This window comes from Glossina fuscipes, unplaced genomic scaffold (assembly GCF_014805625.2).
Source record: "Glossina fuscipes isolate IAEA_lab_2018 unplaced genomic scaffold, Yale_Gfus_2 147, whole genome shotgun sequence".
Lineage (NCBI taxonomy): Eukaryota > Metazoa > Arthropoda > Insecta > Diptera > Glossinidae > Glossina > Glossina fuscipes.
Window position 1 is genome coordinate 218,667 of NW_023998490.1, and position 12,617 is coordinate 231,283.

A 12,617-nucleotide genomic window follows, 5' to 3' on the forward strand; every position below is an offset into this window, starting at 1 on the left:
TCCATTCGTACGCTTCGACCTCTCACACTCTCGTCTGTGAGAATAGAAATCTGAAAATTTGGAACTAGTTGTGTAACCTTAGCTTTGCACGACCACCGATCAAATCTGAATGTGGGCGTAGTTCGCTTAGAAACGCTCCCATAGCTATGAAAGCAAAAAATTCGAACTTATAACAATTTTAGGCACAAGTATGTTTCCAATTCAATTTACATTTCGATATTGACCTCCACAATTATTTACGGTCAATAATAATTTTATATTCAATTCAACGCCCAACCCGGTTTAATATTTTATTTAGCACTCAAGACGGCTACTGCGATCCAAATTTGTTAAAAAGCTATCGATTATCAAATCGACATACCCGCATTTAATTTTCGGTGTGATTGACCATGCTGGAAATACGATTGCTATCTAATTGTAGATATACTAAGTACCCGGCCGGTAAAGGCATTAGACTTACCGGCCAAGCCTATACCTGCGAGGTCGTCCCTGCTTCTCTTATTGCTGCCACCCCCTGATCCAACTAAATATACATAAAAAAACAAACACAATTCATTTCCATATTCAATTGATCCCATTATTCAGTCCAATTCACCATGGACTCAAACATCCCAATTAATGCAATGTTCAATTCAACAATCAATACATTTCAATAGTCAGTATGCCGTTCAATTCAATTCAACATTCGATTAAACCTTCTGTCCAGCTCAGTATTATTCAGTATTCAAATCATCATTCACTTCAATTCAATATTCACTTAAACATTTCATTCAATCCTCAATTCAGTTCAGCATGCACTCCATTATTCAGTTCGCCAATCAATCCATTTCAACATTTAAGTAAACCCTTAGCTCAGCACACAGCATTAAATTCAAGGCGATAAGCGCAGCACGTATTTGCTTTTTCACGTAGGATTAGAGACAACTAAATGACAAGATAGCCCAATATTCAAATTAGGGGATTTTTAAGGACTGTCTATAACAATAACAATAGTAATGCTGTTAATTAGCAGCTATTTAGCTACTTGTTCTTTCATCCTCGTCCTGTATTCAGTTTACTTATTTGAGATATTTCTGCAACTTTTCGTTATTGTAATGTAAAATATATTCTAGAATGTTCTGCAATATTTTACAATAGTGTAGAATATTCGGATAATTCTTTATGTTGCTTCATCATTTTTTCTACCTAACTATTGTTTGGCTTTTTTCGTACTTACACACTTATTTATGTACCATAGCGCATATTCATACAAAAACATAAAATCGCATATGCCTCTGTTTTGCGAACGTTTGACAGTATGGGACGTCATATCAAGAAATTATTAACAGTGTGTTTGTCCACACTTATGATGAAAATGAAAGAGAAAGCTATTAATTGGCTGCTGCTTAGCAGCATTACTACTGTTATTGATAACAGACGCATAGAAGGTCTACAAAAATCTGCTTGTCTGAATTTTAAAACAAGAGTCTTTTCATGTGCTTTAGTTGTCTCTGGTAGAATGTACGCGCATGCGAAAAGAAATCTATTATGAGTGTGTTTCTCTGTTATCACATATCAATTTATGAAAGCTTTTTCAGCAGCGAGTCGACGTATCCAGTAAAATATCTGCATTATTCCAAACTCTTCTGCTAGCAATCGATCTTAATATAAGATGTTCGTTATACATAGTAAATATTAAAATCAGTTTATCTCTCTTACGTAGTATTGAAAAAAATAATAACATATCTTTAGGGTTATATCTGTAAAATATAAGAAGATTCGTTTTAACAGATATATGATAATAGAAAAGTTACTTAAAACAAATGAAAACATTATAATCGGGCAAGACCAACCATTAAATCTCGCTTGCCACGATCTGCAGCACTATAAAAATAAAATAAATATAAATGAATTAAATAAAGAAAACGAATGTGTGAAAAAATCTTACAAGGAGAGGAGACCAAACTGAACAATAATTTTAGCACTGTAAACTTATATACCTTTTGCAGGAGAATCCTAATTATAAAGTACTACAAGTTGGATTTATTTTCTGCAAGTTTATTTGCGAGGGCCTTCAAAAAACGATGCATTCCCGATATGTCCGATTCATTTACTATTACCGACATTTTGAGCGTTTAAGAGCCTTAGGTTAAAAAATGGTTATCATCTGTCTACGTAGGCGTCCGCACTACTGAGACAAACTCGAAAAAAACATATTTTCGTCTATGACTTGCGATCCCGTGAAGACACTTCTAAAAAGCCTACCCAAATAGGCATCAAAACTGGATTGGCTTATTAATACGTGAAAACTTAACCATGAAATTTCAATTCCAATTCCAATTAATTTTCAATTTGGATGGAATTGGATGAAAAACGAGAGATTGGAAATAAATTGGAATAAGCATTTTATCATTAATTGTGGTCGTGCTAGTAAACCGACCATGTTTGGACTGAAGGAGGAGATTCTAAAGCACATCTATTACACAGCATATCTGCATGGGATAGAAAGTTATAGACGAAAACATGCCAAAAATGTCTATGTTTTTCTGAGGTTGCTTTAGTTTCGTCTATGGTGGGCCGCCGGGATGTACGCGGATCACAACCTTCTTTTGTAGGCTTGGATTATTAAGTGATCGAGGAATTTTTGCCACAATTTCAGTTTTCTATGTTCATTTTTGCGACTCAATCTGATCAAATGATCCCTTGATATGAAACTAGAGAAAGATTGTAGATATTAGAAGGTCTTTCTGTACCAATAAAAATCAGTGAAACATTTCTTAACATTGGGTTTCTTAAACTTGTTTTTTTGAAGATAGAAGCTTAAAAAGGATGAAAATGACGTATTCAGCAATTCAGTTAATATACCATTTTTGACCGACATTGCCGAAAAGTATTAAAAGTGATTAAACAATGTTAGGAGGTTAATTCTTGAGCCGATTTTTATCAAAACGTCTCAAAACTTCAGTTTTTTTTCCGAATACAAAAGTCGTAAACACACATCAGATCGAATTTTTCGATTTCGATTTGTGTTGAGTTTTATTAAGCGTATTGATGCAGGACATGCACTTGTTAGTCTTGTTTTGTTTCAAATTGTTTTGAATATTATGTAACTGAACTCTTTAAAGCCATGTCGTTTCTCTTTGAAGTTCGCATCGATATTTTCTCTACATTTTTGCTTTAAGAGTACGGCTTTCATTATTGAAAAACTTTCTTAGCGTAAGGGTTAGTATTTTATTCACTTAGAAAGTGAAAGTTCGCTATGTAGAGTAAATTCCGCTTCGGAATAAGCTCTTAATCGTCTACTATGGGAGAAATGTACGAAAAATTAACATTTTCCTTTTTATAATATCGCATAAAATGTGAGCGTAAAAGCATAGTATATATACCATACCCCTCTTGTCGTACAAGGATATACTAAGTGTTTGCAGATGTATGCAACACGCGCAAGGAGATCGATTGATTTAAAATCACTTTTTAAATGTAGCCTTTTCTGTCCGTCTGTCTGTCTGTCCGTCTTGACTTTTCTTTGTGTTCAATATACTCGTCGCGGTTTTTGAAATATCTATTATTTGGTATACTGACGTGTTTTCGTCCAAGACCGAAATTGTTCGGACCATTTTTTCGAGCGTTTCCCACATAACGGCGCACTTTCAAAAATTATTTTATGAGTAAATGTACGGAGGTGTAAGGCATATAATCGTGGGCCGTGGCCCACTATAGTATGTTTACTTGTTTGTGTTTTACTAATTTAGTGTGCACGTTGAACAAACCAAGTCTATTTATAAACTTCATTAGTGGAATACAAGTTCCACGGTTTAGATTTTTATTGTCTTTAGGAACCCCGGCAGATGGCCAAGGTTTAAAAACTTGGACAACGAAATCTTCACTAAACCTTTTCGGTCATTGATATGGGTATCAACAATTATGCCGATACCCATGCCAGTCATTCATGCAATCACAATACATTTACGCTGATGCCTTCCCTTTTGAATGAACTTGTAAAGCTGAGTATAGAAAAAAGTTCGTGATATATTTTGTTATTTACGATTTTCTGTTTAAAAAGCCTGTTTAAAAATTATTCCTTCACTCTTGGGAAAGTATACTTATTCGTTTATTTTGCTTACGCTTTTTCATATATGCCTAAAATAAATACTCAAGTTGAGCCAAGACCCATGCATTATAAAACATAATTAATTAAAGTTTTTATGATAAGCAATAAAAAGAATAAGAGAGCTATTGAAAAAGGTAGCTTGAAACTAGAATCCTGTTGCTTACGTTTTTTGTGGCAATGGAATTAAATTCTAATTTGTTGACTCAAATAATTGCCGTTCAGAGTTTAAACCAATTGATACCGTACCGTACCGCAGCATAAGTTATTTTGAAATTATTGACTTTTAAGCGTAGGAGTCATCAACTGGAGTTTGAACGCGTACAAAATAAAAGGCACGTTTCGATGAGACGGTCTCTATTTAATTTTCACTTTTGTTGCTTTTCGTTAGCTAGATAAGATTATTAGTGCAAATAAACAGAGAGCAGACCGTTCGTTTATTGTTGTAACAACTATACGCAATATAATAAAAAAGGGATTCAATAACTCCTTCACCAGACTGCCAGTCTACTAAATCCTGCATTGTTTTCGTAATAAAGAGAAGTAGAGTTCGGTCTATGACATTTTTATCTCCCCTAAAAATAATAGAATCATTCTGGATTTGTTCCTCCGAAACATGCGTCAGGCACATCACAGGATGTGTACTCTTGTCAGCATCAAGCACTGAATGGACCTAACCGCACCCGTTCATTTGATTGAGATTTATTATAAATCAAATTTAATTTTCCTGTTTATGTGTCAGTTTGAATTTTTGCACCGTTTGCAGAATTAACAGTTACGCCGATTAGTTAATACAACTTGATTGAATGAATACATATTAATAATTATTACAAATTATGGATAAGCGACCAGGCAATCAATCAACTAATAATTTGTACGTGAACTACTTGCTAGTAAGAGTAGGCGACGGAATGATTCGCAATTGGGTGAACAAAGTTGAAAAAGTGTAGAAAAAAGATGTATGTATGTATGAAACGTATTTCAGATAATAGTCTAAAACTAAAAAGATAGGAATAGAAAGTTAAAATTTCGTACCGATGAATTGCCGAATGGGCGTCGAATTGAACCCTCAACTCTCAGATGCTATGAAATATAGACCCTTACTCTCAGACGTTTGGAATTTTTTTGAATTACTCTCAGATGTTTGGAATTTTTTTTGAATAACTCTCACTTATGTGAATTTGTCGGAAATTGTGAAACATAAGCAAAAATAAAAGGAATTAAAAAAAAAAAAAAGATAAGTAAAGAGAACGTCTTTATCATTAATCTCCAAAATTAATATTTTAATTAAACTACTTCTTGAAATTATTCTATGAACTCTCTATTCTCTTTTACTTATATTCAACTTTATTTTTATAAACATAAAACAATAGGATTAATTTTATTAATTCAAACAACAATGATCTGTTTAACTACAGGATTAGTTTCAAAAACTTTTTGATTTTCCTACATTTTATTTTTAGTATTTTTAAGAAGTATATTAGTATTATTTATTTATGTTACTTCCTTAGCTTCTAATAAAATATTTAGTGAGATTTTATTTTCGCTATTATTAGTACTTAGAGGAAAGCAACTCTGTGCTCTCTTCATACATGCTCCTTTTGCAGCTAACGGTTCTGCAAAATAGCAGAAATTTTGCAGGCGCCAACGCGCATTGCTTTGATCATTTCGATTGCACATGGTTGACTGGTAAGTATGTTGTTGAAGTTTTTTTACATTTAATTTTTTTTTTATTTTTTTTTTTTTTTTATTATTTGAAGCGTTTACAAGACCACCCTTAATTACATCAACGAAAAATCATGTTGACACTGTTAATAAGATGGTGGAAAAGTTCTGCGGAAAAGTAAATGGATAAGGAGGAAAAGGCGCTTTCGCTTCGTGCACTGAAAGGAAGGAATTCTTTTAAATGGACCGGTAGAATACATGATATACATAGATACAATCGAGAGTTACTTTTATAAAGTTCGTTTCTTTGTAATCTAGGTATCATCACCAGTCTGCACAGGGATTTTGGAATCATAACTAAGAGTATATTCTTTGTAACAGATACCTTGTCCATTCCTAGCGAAATGAGAAAGGGTTCCCGCGGTTTGAATTTTTGAATCAAAAGTATTGGAGTGAAATGTATTTTTACCAATTTTACCAGATTCAAGACGAGATAAACTGCGTTGATAATGATGCCTACGTCGGTTGTGATTTGCCGGCAACATTGTCTGACCTAGGGGACAGTTAATAATCAAGATAATTGAATTACTTTTAATCATTCATACCTATGCCAAATAATTAACTAATACCAAATTTTGCATTCATTATAACTTTTGTTAATCAACGATTGGCAAAATTTTAATAAAAATGTATTTAATCCGGCTTTTATTGGTGTCCCCATCGTATTCTTTCTTTCATTCTGTCGAAAAACATTGCTTTCACAATTTCATTAGTGGTTTAATGTAAATTAAATAAAATAAAAAAATGAGATCAATCCAAACGTTACAAACATTCGATATGTAGACAAGCAGACAATTGCACAACAATTTGCATTTCTTTCTTCACAACTTTATTAATTTTTTTTTTTTCTTTTTTGTATTCACATTTCAAAACGCAAAGTAATGAATGAAATGCCACAATAATTCGACAAATAGTACTTGCACTTAATGTATGGCAATAGTTACGCGATAAGTATTATTTACAATTATTAAATGCATTAGCGCTTATCTCTGCCTTTTCCCCCATGTCTCCTGTTCATTCAAATTTTTCATTTGCACACATATAGTCTTAGTGAAGCCTTTATTTGCTTTAATTACAGTATCGTTTTCAATCTACAAATCTCCCTCCTCGACAGCACTTATTATTACATCCTATATTATTCTAATTTGAGTATGTTTCAAACGTTTTGCTCATATTCGTCCTAATTCAAATTCCGAGCTTGATCCGCTATCACACTGATCCTTCTCAATGACTACTGGTTTTAAAAAAATCTTTTATTGAAGTCTGTTTTCCCTCATCTCGTTTCAACTCATCACACCTTTTCACTTATTGTCAATTTTTCGGAAATTGTGAATATTGAAATTTAATTGTCAATTACAAATCAATCAGGCGTTCAACTTTCACTTATCGATTGGATTGATTACCATTTTCGTTGGTATTTTGGGACAAAATCATTTCATTGTCCAAGTAACCAAGCGTTCTGTGCGTTTATTGCAGGGCAGAAGGCTGATACAGAATGTGCCTATCGACGAAGGAGGGCCCGTAGTGCAGGTTTCCATTATCGATCCCTATGTGTGTCTAAGAGTTTTGCATGGAAAAGTAATAACTTTAGCTTTGCGTGAAACCAGAGGTACCCCTCGCCTGGCTATTAATAAAAATACAATAAGCAGTTCTCCGGCGGTTGTTTCACTGACTGCGTATAAGGATCTTTCCGGCTTGTTTACAACAAAATCCGATGAAGTTTTGAATATTGCGGGCGGTAGTGGTAATTCTCTGTATAACGGATTGGGCTACATGAAAGCTGAACCTCACCTGAAAATAGAAGACGAGGAAGATTTACTTTACGGTGAATCAGGAAACGCATTCAAAATGAACAGCATGGCCGATTTAGCGAAGCAAAGTAGACAAAAAAATTCTGATTGGTGGCGTCGTTCATTAGTGCAAATAAAGCCCACTTATTGGTTGGTGGTAGCTAGAGAAAACGGGACATTGGAAATTTATTCAATGCCAGATATGAAACTCATGTATCTAGTAAACGACGTAGGTAATGGCGGCATTGTTCTTTCCGATTCGATGGAATTTGTACCTGCCACACTCAATCAACAAGACAATAAACAAGGTATACTTCTAAATTGTATGCCACAGCATGCAAATTCACCTGTTGCTCGAGAAATAGCTTTAGTTGGCCTAGGCAACAACGGCAGCCGTCCACTATTGATGATACGAACTCATATAGAGCTGTTGATATATTACGTCTATCGCTATGCAAAGGGCCATTTGAAAATACGTTTTCGCAAATTACATAGTGTGAACTTGATTGATGTGCAACCCACCGCAATGGATATAGATGACGAAGACTCGGATCTAGATTCATACAATTTGCAAGATCGTTATATAAGCAAGCTACGCTATTTTCCCAATATCACAGGGTTAAACGGTGTCGTTTTATGTGGTCCGAATCCAAGCCTTATATTTCTGACTGGTAAAGGCGAGCTACGTGTCCATAAATTATTTAGTAATGGACTGGTAAGGAGTTTTGCCCCTTTCAACAATGTTAATTGCCCGCAAGGCTTTCTATGTTTCGATACAACATTCGATTTGAAAATTTGTGTTCTACCGCCTTATTTAACATACGATTCACCATGGCCGGTGCGTAAAGTAACACTTCGTTGTACGCCACGGCAGATTGTCTACCATCGAGAGAATCGAGTTTACTGCCTGGTCACGCAAGCAGAAGAAGTAACTAACAAATATTATCGCTTTAACGGTGAAGATAAAGAATTGACCGAGGAAAATAAGGGCGAACGATTTATATATCCCAATGCTTCACTCTTCAGTATGGTTTTGATAAGTCCAGAAACTTGGGAAATTGTACCTGATGCTTCGATTGAATTTGAGAGTTGGGAACATGTAACCGATTTCAAGATTGTTAAATTGGCCTACGAAGGCACGCGATCTGGTCTCAAGGAATATTTATGCTTAGGCACAAATTTTAACTACAGTGAGGACATAACTTCTCGCGGCAACATACACATATATGATATAATTGAAGTTGTACCAGAGCCAGGAAAACCGTTAACTAAATTCAAATTAAAAGAAGTGTTTAAGAAAGAGCAAAAAGGTCCTGTATCAGCTATATCCGATGTTTTAGGCTTTCTAGTTACTGCTCTAGGGCAAAAAATCTACCTATGGCAATTGAAGGACGATGACCTTTGCGGCGTAGCGTTTATTGATACCAACATATATGTGCATCAAATTATCTCTGTTAAATCTTTAATATTGATTGCTGATGTGTACAAATCGGTTAGTTTGCTGCGCTTCCAAGAAGAGTTTCGAACTTTATCGCTGGCTTCACGTGACTTCAATCCTCTTGAAGTGTTCACTATAGAATTTATGGTCGACAATACAAATTTGGGTTTTTTAGTTACCGACGCTGATAAAAATTTTATAGTGTATATGTACCAGCCAGAAATTCGGGAATCAATAGGTGGTCAAAAACTGATACGCAAAGGAGACTATCATTTGGGTCAAACCGTTAACACTATGTTTCGCGTTCAATGTCATCAACGTGGACTATACCATCGTCAACCTTTCATGTACGAGAACAAGCATTTGGTAATGTTCGGAACATTAGGCAAGTAAACAGAATTTTCGGTGCGCGAAGTAATTAAAGTCGCCATAGGCGACTTTTGAATACCTCCCTAATTTATTATTAAAATGAATTCCACTTCATCTATTTCAGACGGCGGCATGGGATATTGTGTACCTCTGCCGGAAAAGGTGTACAGACGTTTTTTAATGCTACAAAATGTCCTAATCACCTATCAGGAACATTTGTGTGGTCTCAACCCGAAAGAATTTCGCACCATTAAATATGTTAAGCGGTTATCATTGAATCCGTCACGCTGTATTATAGACGGCGATTTGATTTGGTCATTTACAATGATGACTGTGGCAGAACGAAATGAAGTCGCAAAAAAAATTGGTACCAAAACTGAAGATATTCTGAACGACCTTTTGGAAATTGAGAATCTGACGGCGATATTCTGAATAAATAGGAATTGAATTAAAAACTGATTTTTATTGAAGTAAGACATGTATAATCCCGCGCTTTTCATATTTCAATTTAATTCATAAAATTTCTACATGATTTTTGTTCCTTGTTGATTTTGTTGTCGATTAATTTTCACATTTATTTGTCGTTTCTTTTCATTTCTAAATGCCTCTGCGTTTGCCTTTCTTTCTATACGACGTTCGTTGCGATATTCCTTCACCAATCTTTTGCGTTCACGTCTTTCTTCACATGTTTCATCTTTAGGCCTAATAGACAAAACACTTAAAGTCGACAACACCGATTTGTCACATAGTGACTTAGGAGCCGCGAAACTGCTTCGCCCACCTTCAAGTTTTGCTAGAGCTTTCGCAGTAACTTTATTGCTCCCACCACGCAAAACGTTCATAGGTATACCAGTTTTAGGATCAATAACAAATTTTCTGGTTTTGTGCTTCTTGCGCAGAACAGGATGTGCAACGTGATCTGTTTTTAGGCTCCTCAATCAACTTCGGGTGATTACATATATTTGAATATGTATTGGATTCGAATTTTACCCAAATTTCTAAAATAATAAAATTAAACGATATACAATCGGATAATAAACCCAATAGTTTATTCCTTATACAATACCTCATCTGCCTTCATTATAATGTATTAAAAGTTATAGCATGTAGCGTTATGTGGTAAAGGCTGGGTACGTAAATTTTAAAAATAATTTTTTGCACAGATCCGCTTGATCAGCGTTATAGGCCCGCAGTTGAGGGACTACATTATAACAGATCTTTCCCGTAAAGATCTAAAAAGCGCGGTAAACCACTTCCTGGCTGTACTGACCGTTAAATCCATACGAGCAGCACCTAATGAATCCCGGCAGAGCTGTCGCAAGCTGAAACATGCAAGTTGAACCTCAAATTTGGATTGTGTATAAAACCCTCTAAAAATCATAAAGTTGAAAAGACACGTCCGCGCATGGATAACGATATAATAATCAATAGAAATCGAAAGCCACCTACAAAGTCCTAGTTCCCAAATGGCTTACATGCGGAAGGCCAGATAGGGCTGTTATACACCGTGATGTAGAAGATTTAAACAACACACGTTTTGTACAGCTAGTCATGTATGACTGAAACCGTACAACTAAATTAGTAAGGAGCTCGGTAAAATTATGCAAAAGTAGTCAATGATCAAGAGCAGTCGTTTCAAGAGAAATCATTATAAATATTGCAGACAAGTTGCAGCAGGTTTGTCGTAACAGACTTGCCTTTAATAAAGCAATACTAGCACTTGGTCGAAACTGGATCGAAACGAATCATCCGCGATCGTTTTACCTGGTCATATGAGATTTTACATTTAAATTTTAACCTATTTTTTTACTATATGTTTTCGTATTTTATTTGTGGCAATTATAAAGTTTGCGATACATGCCGTTTCAAGGGCGCTTCTAACGGAATGATAAAACATACTAGTTTGTCAATCTCTCTCACTGAATATATATATATAGCCTTTTAAAGGTCAGAACAATTTTTGCGCTCTTTTTTTTTTGCAATCACTGTCAAGGAACTACATTCATTGTTCATTTCATTGCAGTGCCCTATGAAAAGCAGCTAAGTATTCTTTCTATAAATAAAGATATTTTACATCACTTTTCCAGTCTGTACACCTATTGAAAATAAAATTAAACAATCAAATTGTGCTTAAGATGTGCGTATATTATATAAATAAAAACAAGTTACACTAAAACCGAAAATTTGCGTTTCATGTAAAATGCCCCCAGGGAACCGCATAAAGTAGTTAATGTGTTAATTAACAATAAATACGACGTATGAAATAAGACATCCAAGCATGTACTTGGCTGTATCAATTTTGTACGCTTCATTTCCAAGTTCAATTCAAAGTGACTTCACCAGTTTTTCATTGCATATCGTAATCGTCTTGACTAAACAGGTTTAGCTTTTGATCTTTAGTGAAATTTTTAATGCTCAAGAAATATAAGATTGGAAATTGAGCTATAGGAGTTCTAACCTATGAATCCATGTTTTAGAGGCAGAAATTAAGTGGCTTTTATATTGAAAGTATATTTTTTTCCCCGAATGAATTAAAAAAAGTAATATTGTTATATTTTGAACTTAATTTCAACTTGCTTAACTTTCAATAACGACCGAAATAGAGTAATTCATGGTAATATTATTACCATGTAACTTTCATTCTACCGCATTGAGTGGCTAAAAAATATTGTCTTATTTGGAATGATGGTTATAACATTCGAGGGTCAAGCTGAAGATAAGATAAACTTCAAAATCAGGTATATATAACACACATACATATAAGATATATACTTTTATGCACTTATACATATGTACATGTACACACTTCTACAGACAGGCCGTAGAAATTGTGAAGAATTTGTTTACTTATAATAAGAGAAAATATAGAGAAAACTGGCAAAACAAAACTGTCTGACAAGAAGTAGAAGTATATATGTATGTATATATATATACGTATGTATATTTTAGATAGATATTATAAGATACATATTGTAAAGCGACCTTCAAATATCTGTAACACAATTTTAGAACATTTTATGCTGGTATTCATCTTACATAATTTAAGAAGAAGATTAACGCAAGTGAAGATCTAGAACATCCATGTTTAGATCATTTTCGCAAGAACTATGTTGTAATGATTCGCTTTCAATAAGAAGCTAATGTGCAAGTGCTACGAATCATCGAAGACATCCTCTCCATTAAAAAGCAATGAAATTAGTAAAAATAA

At 34.4% G+C, this 12,617-nt stretch overlaps 2 protein-coding genes across 3 annotated transcripts in view; one reads left to right on the top strand and one right to left on the bottom strand.

Annotated features, from left to right (window-relative positions):
• Positions 1-12,617, bottom strand: part of LOC119641331 (trehalase) — a 46,481-nt gene that overhangs the window by 31,699 nt on the left and 2,165 nt on the right. The gene's annotated exons all lie outside the window — the stretch shown is intronic.
• Positions 7,145-9,874, top strand: LOC119641173 (cleavage and polyadenylation specificity factor subunit 1-like; the record flags this gene model as incomplete). Its single annotated transcript, XM_038039690.1, has 2 exons — positions 7,145-9,425; positions 9,534-9,874. Coding segments are annotated over 2 exons (2,589 nt in total), but the record flags the coding sequence as incomplete, so codon positions are not given.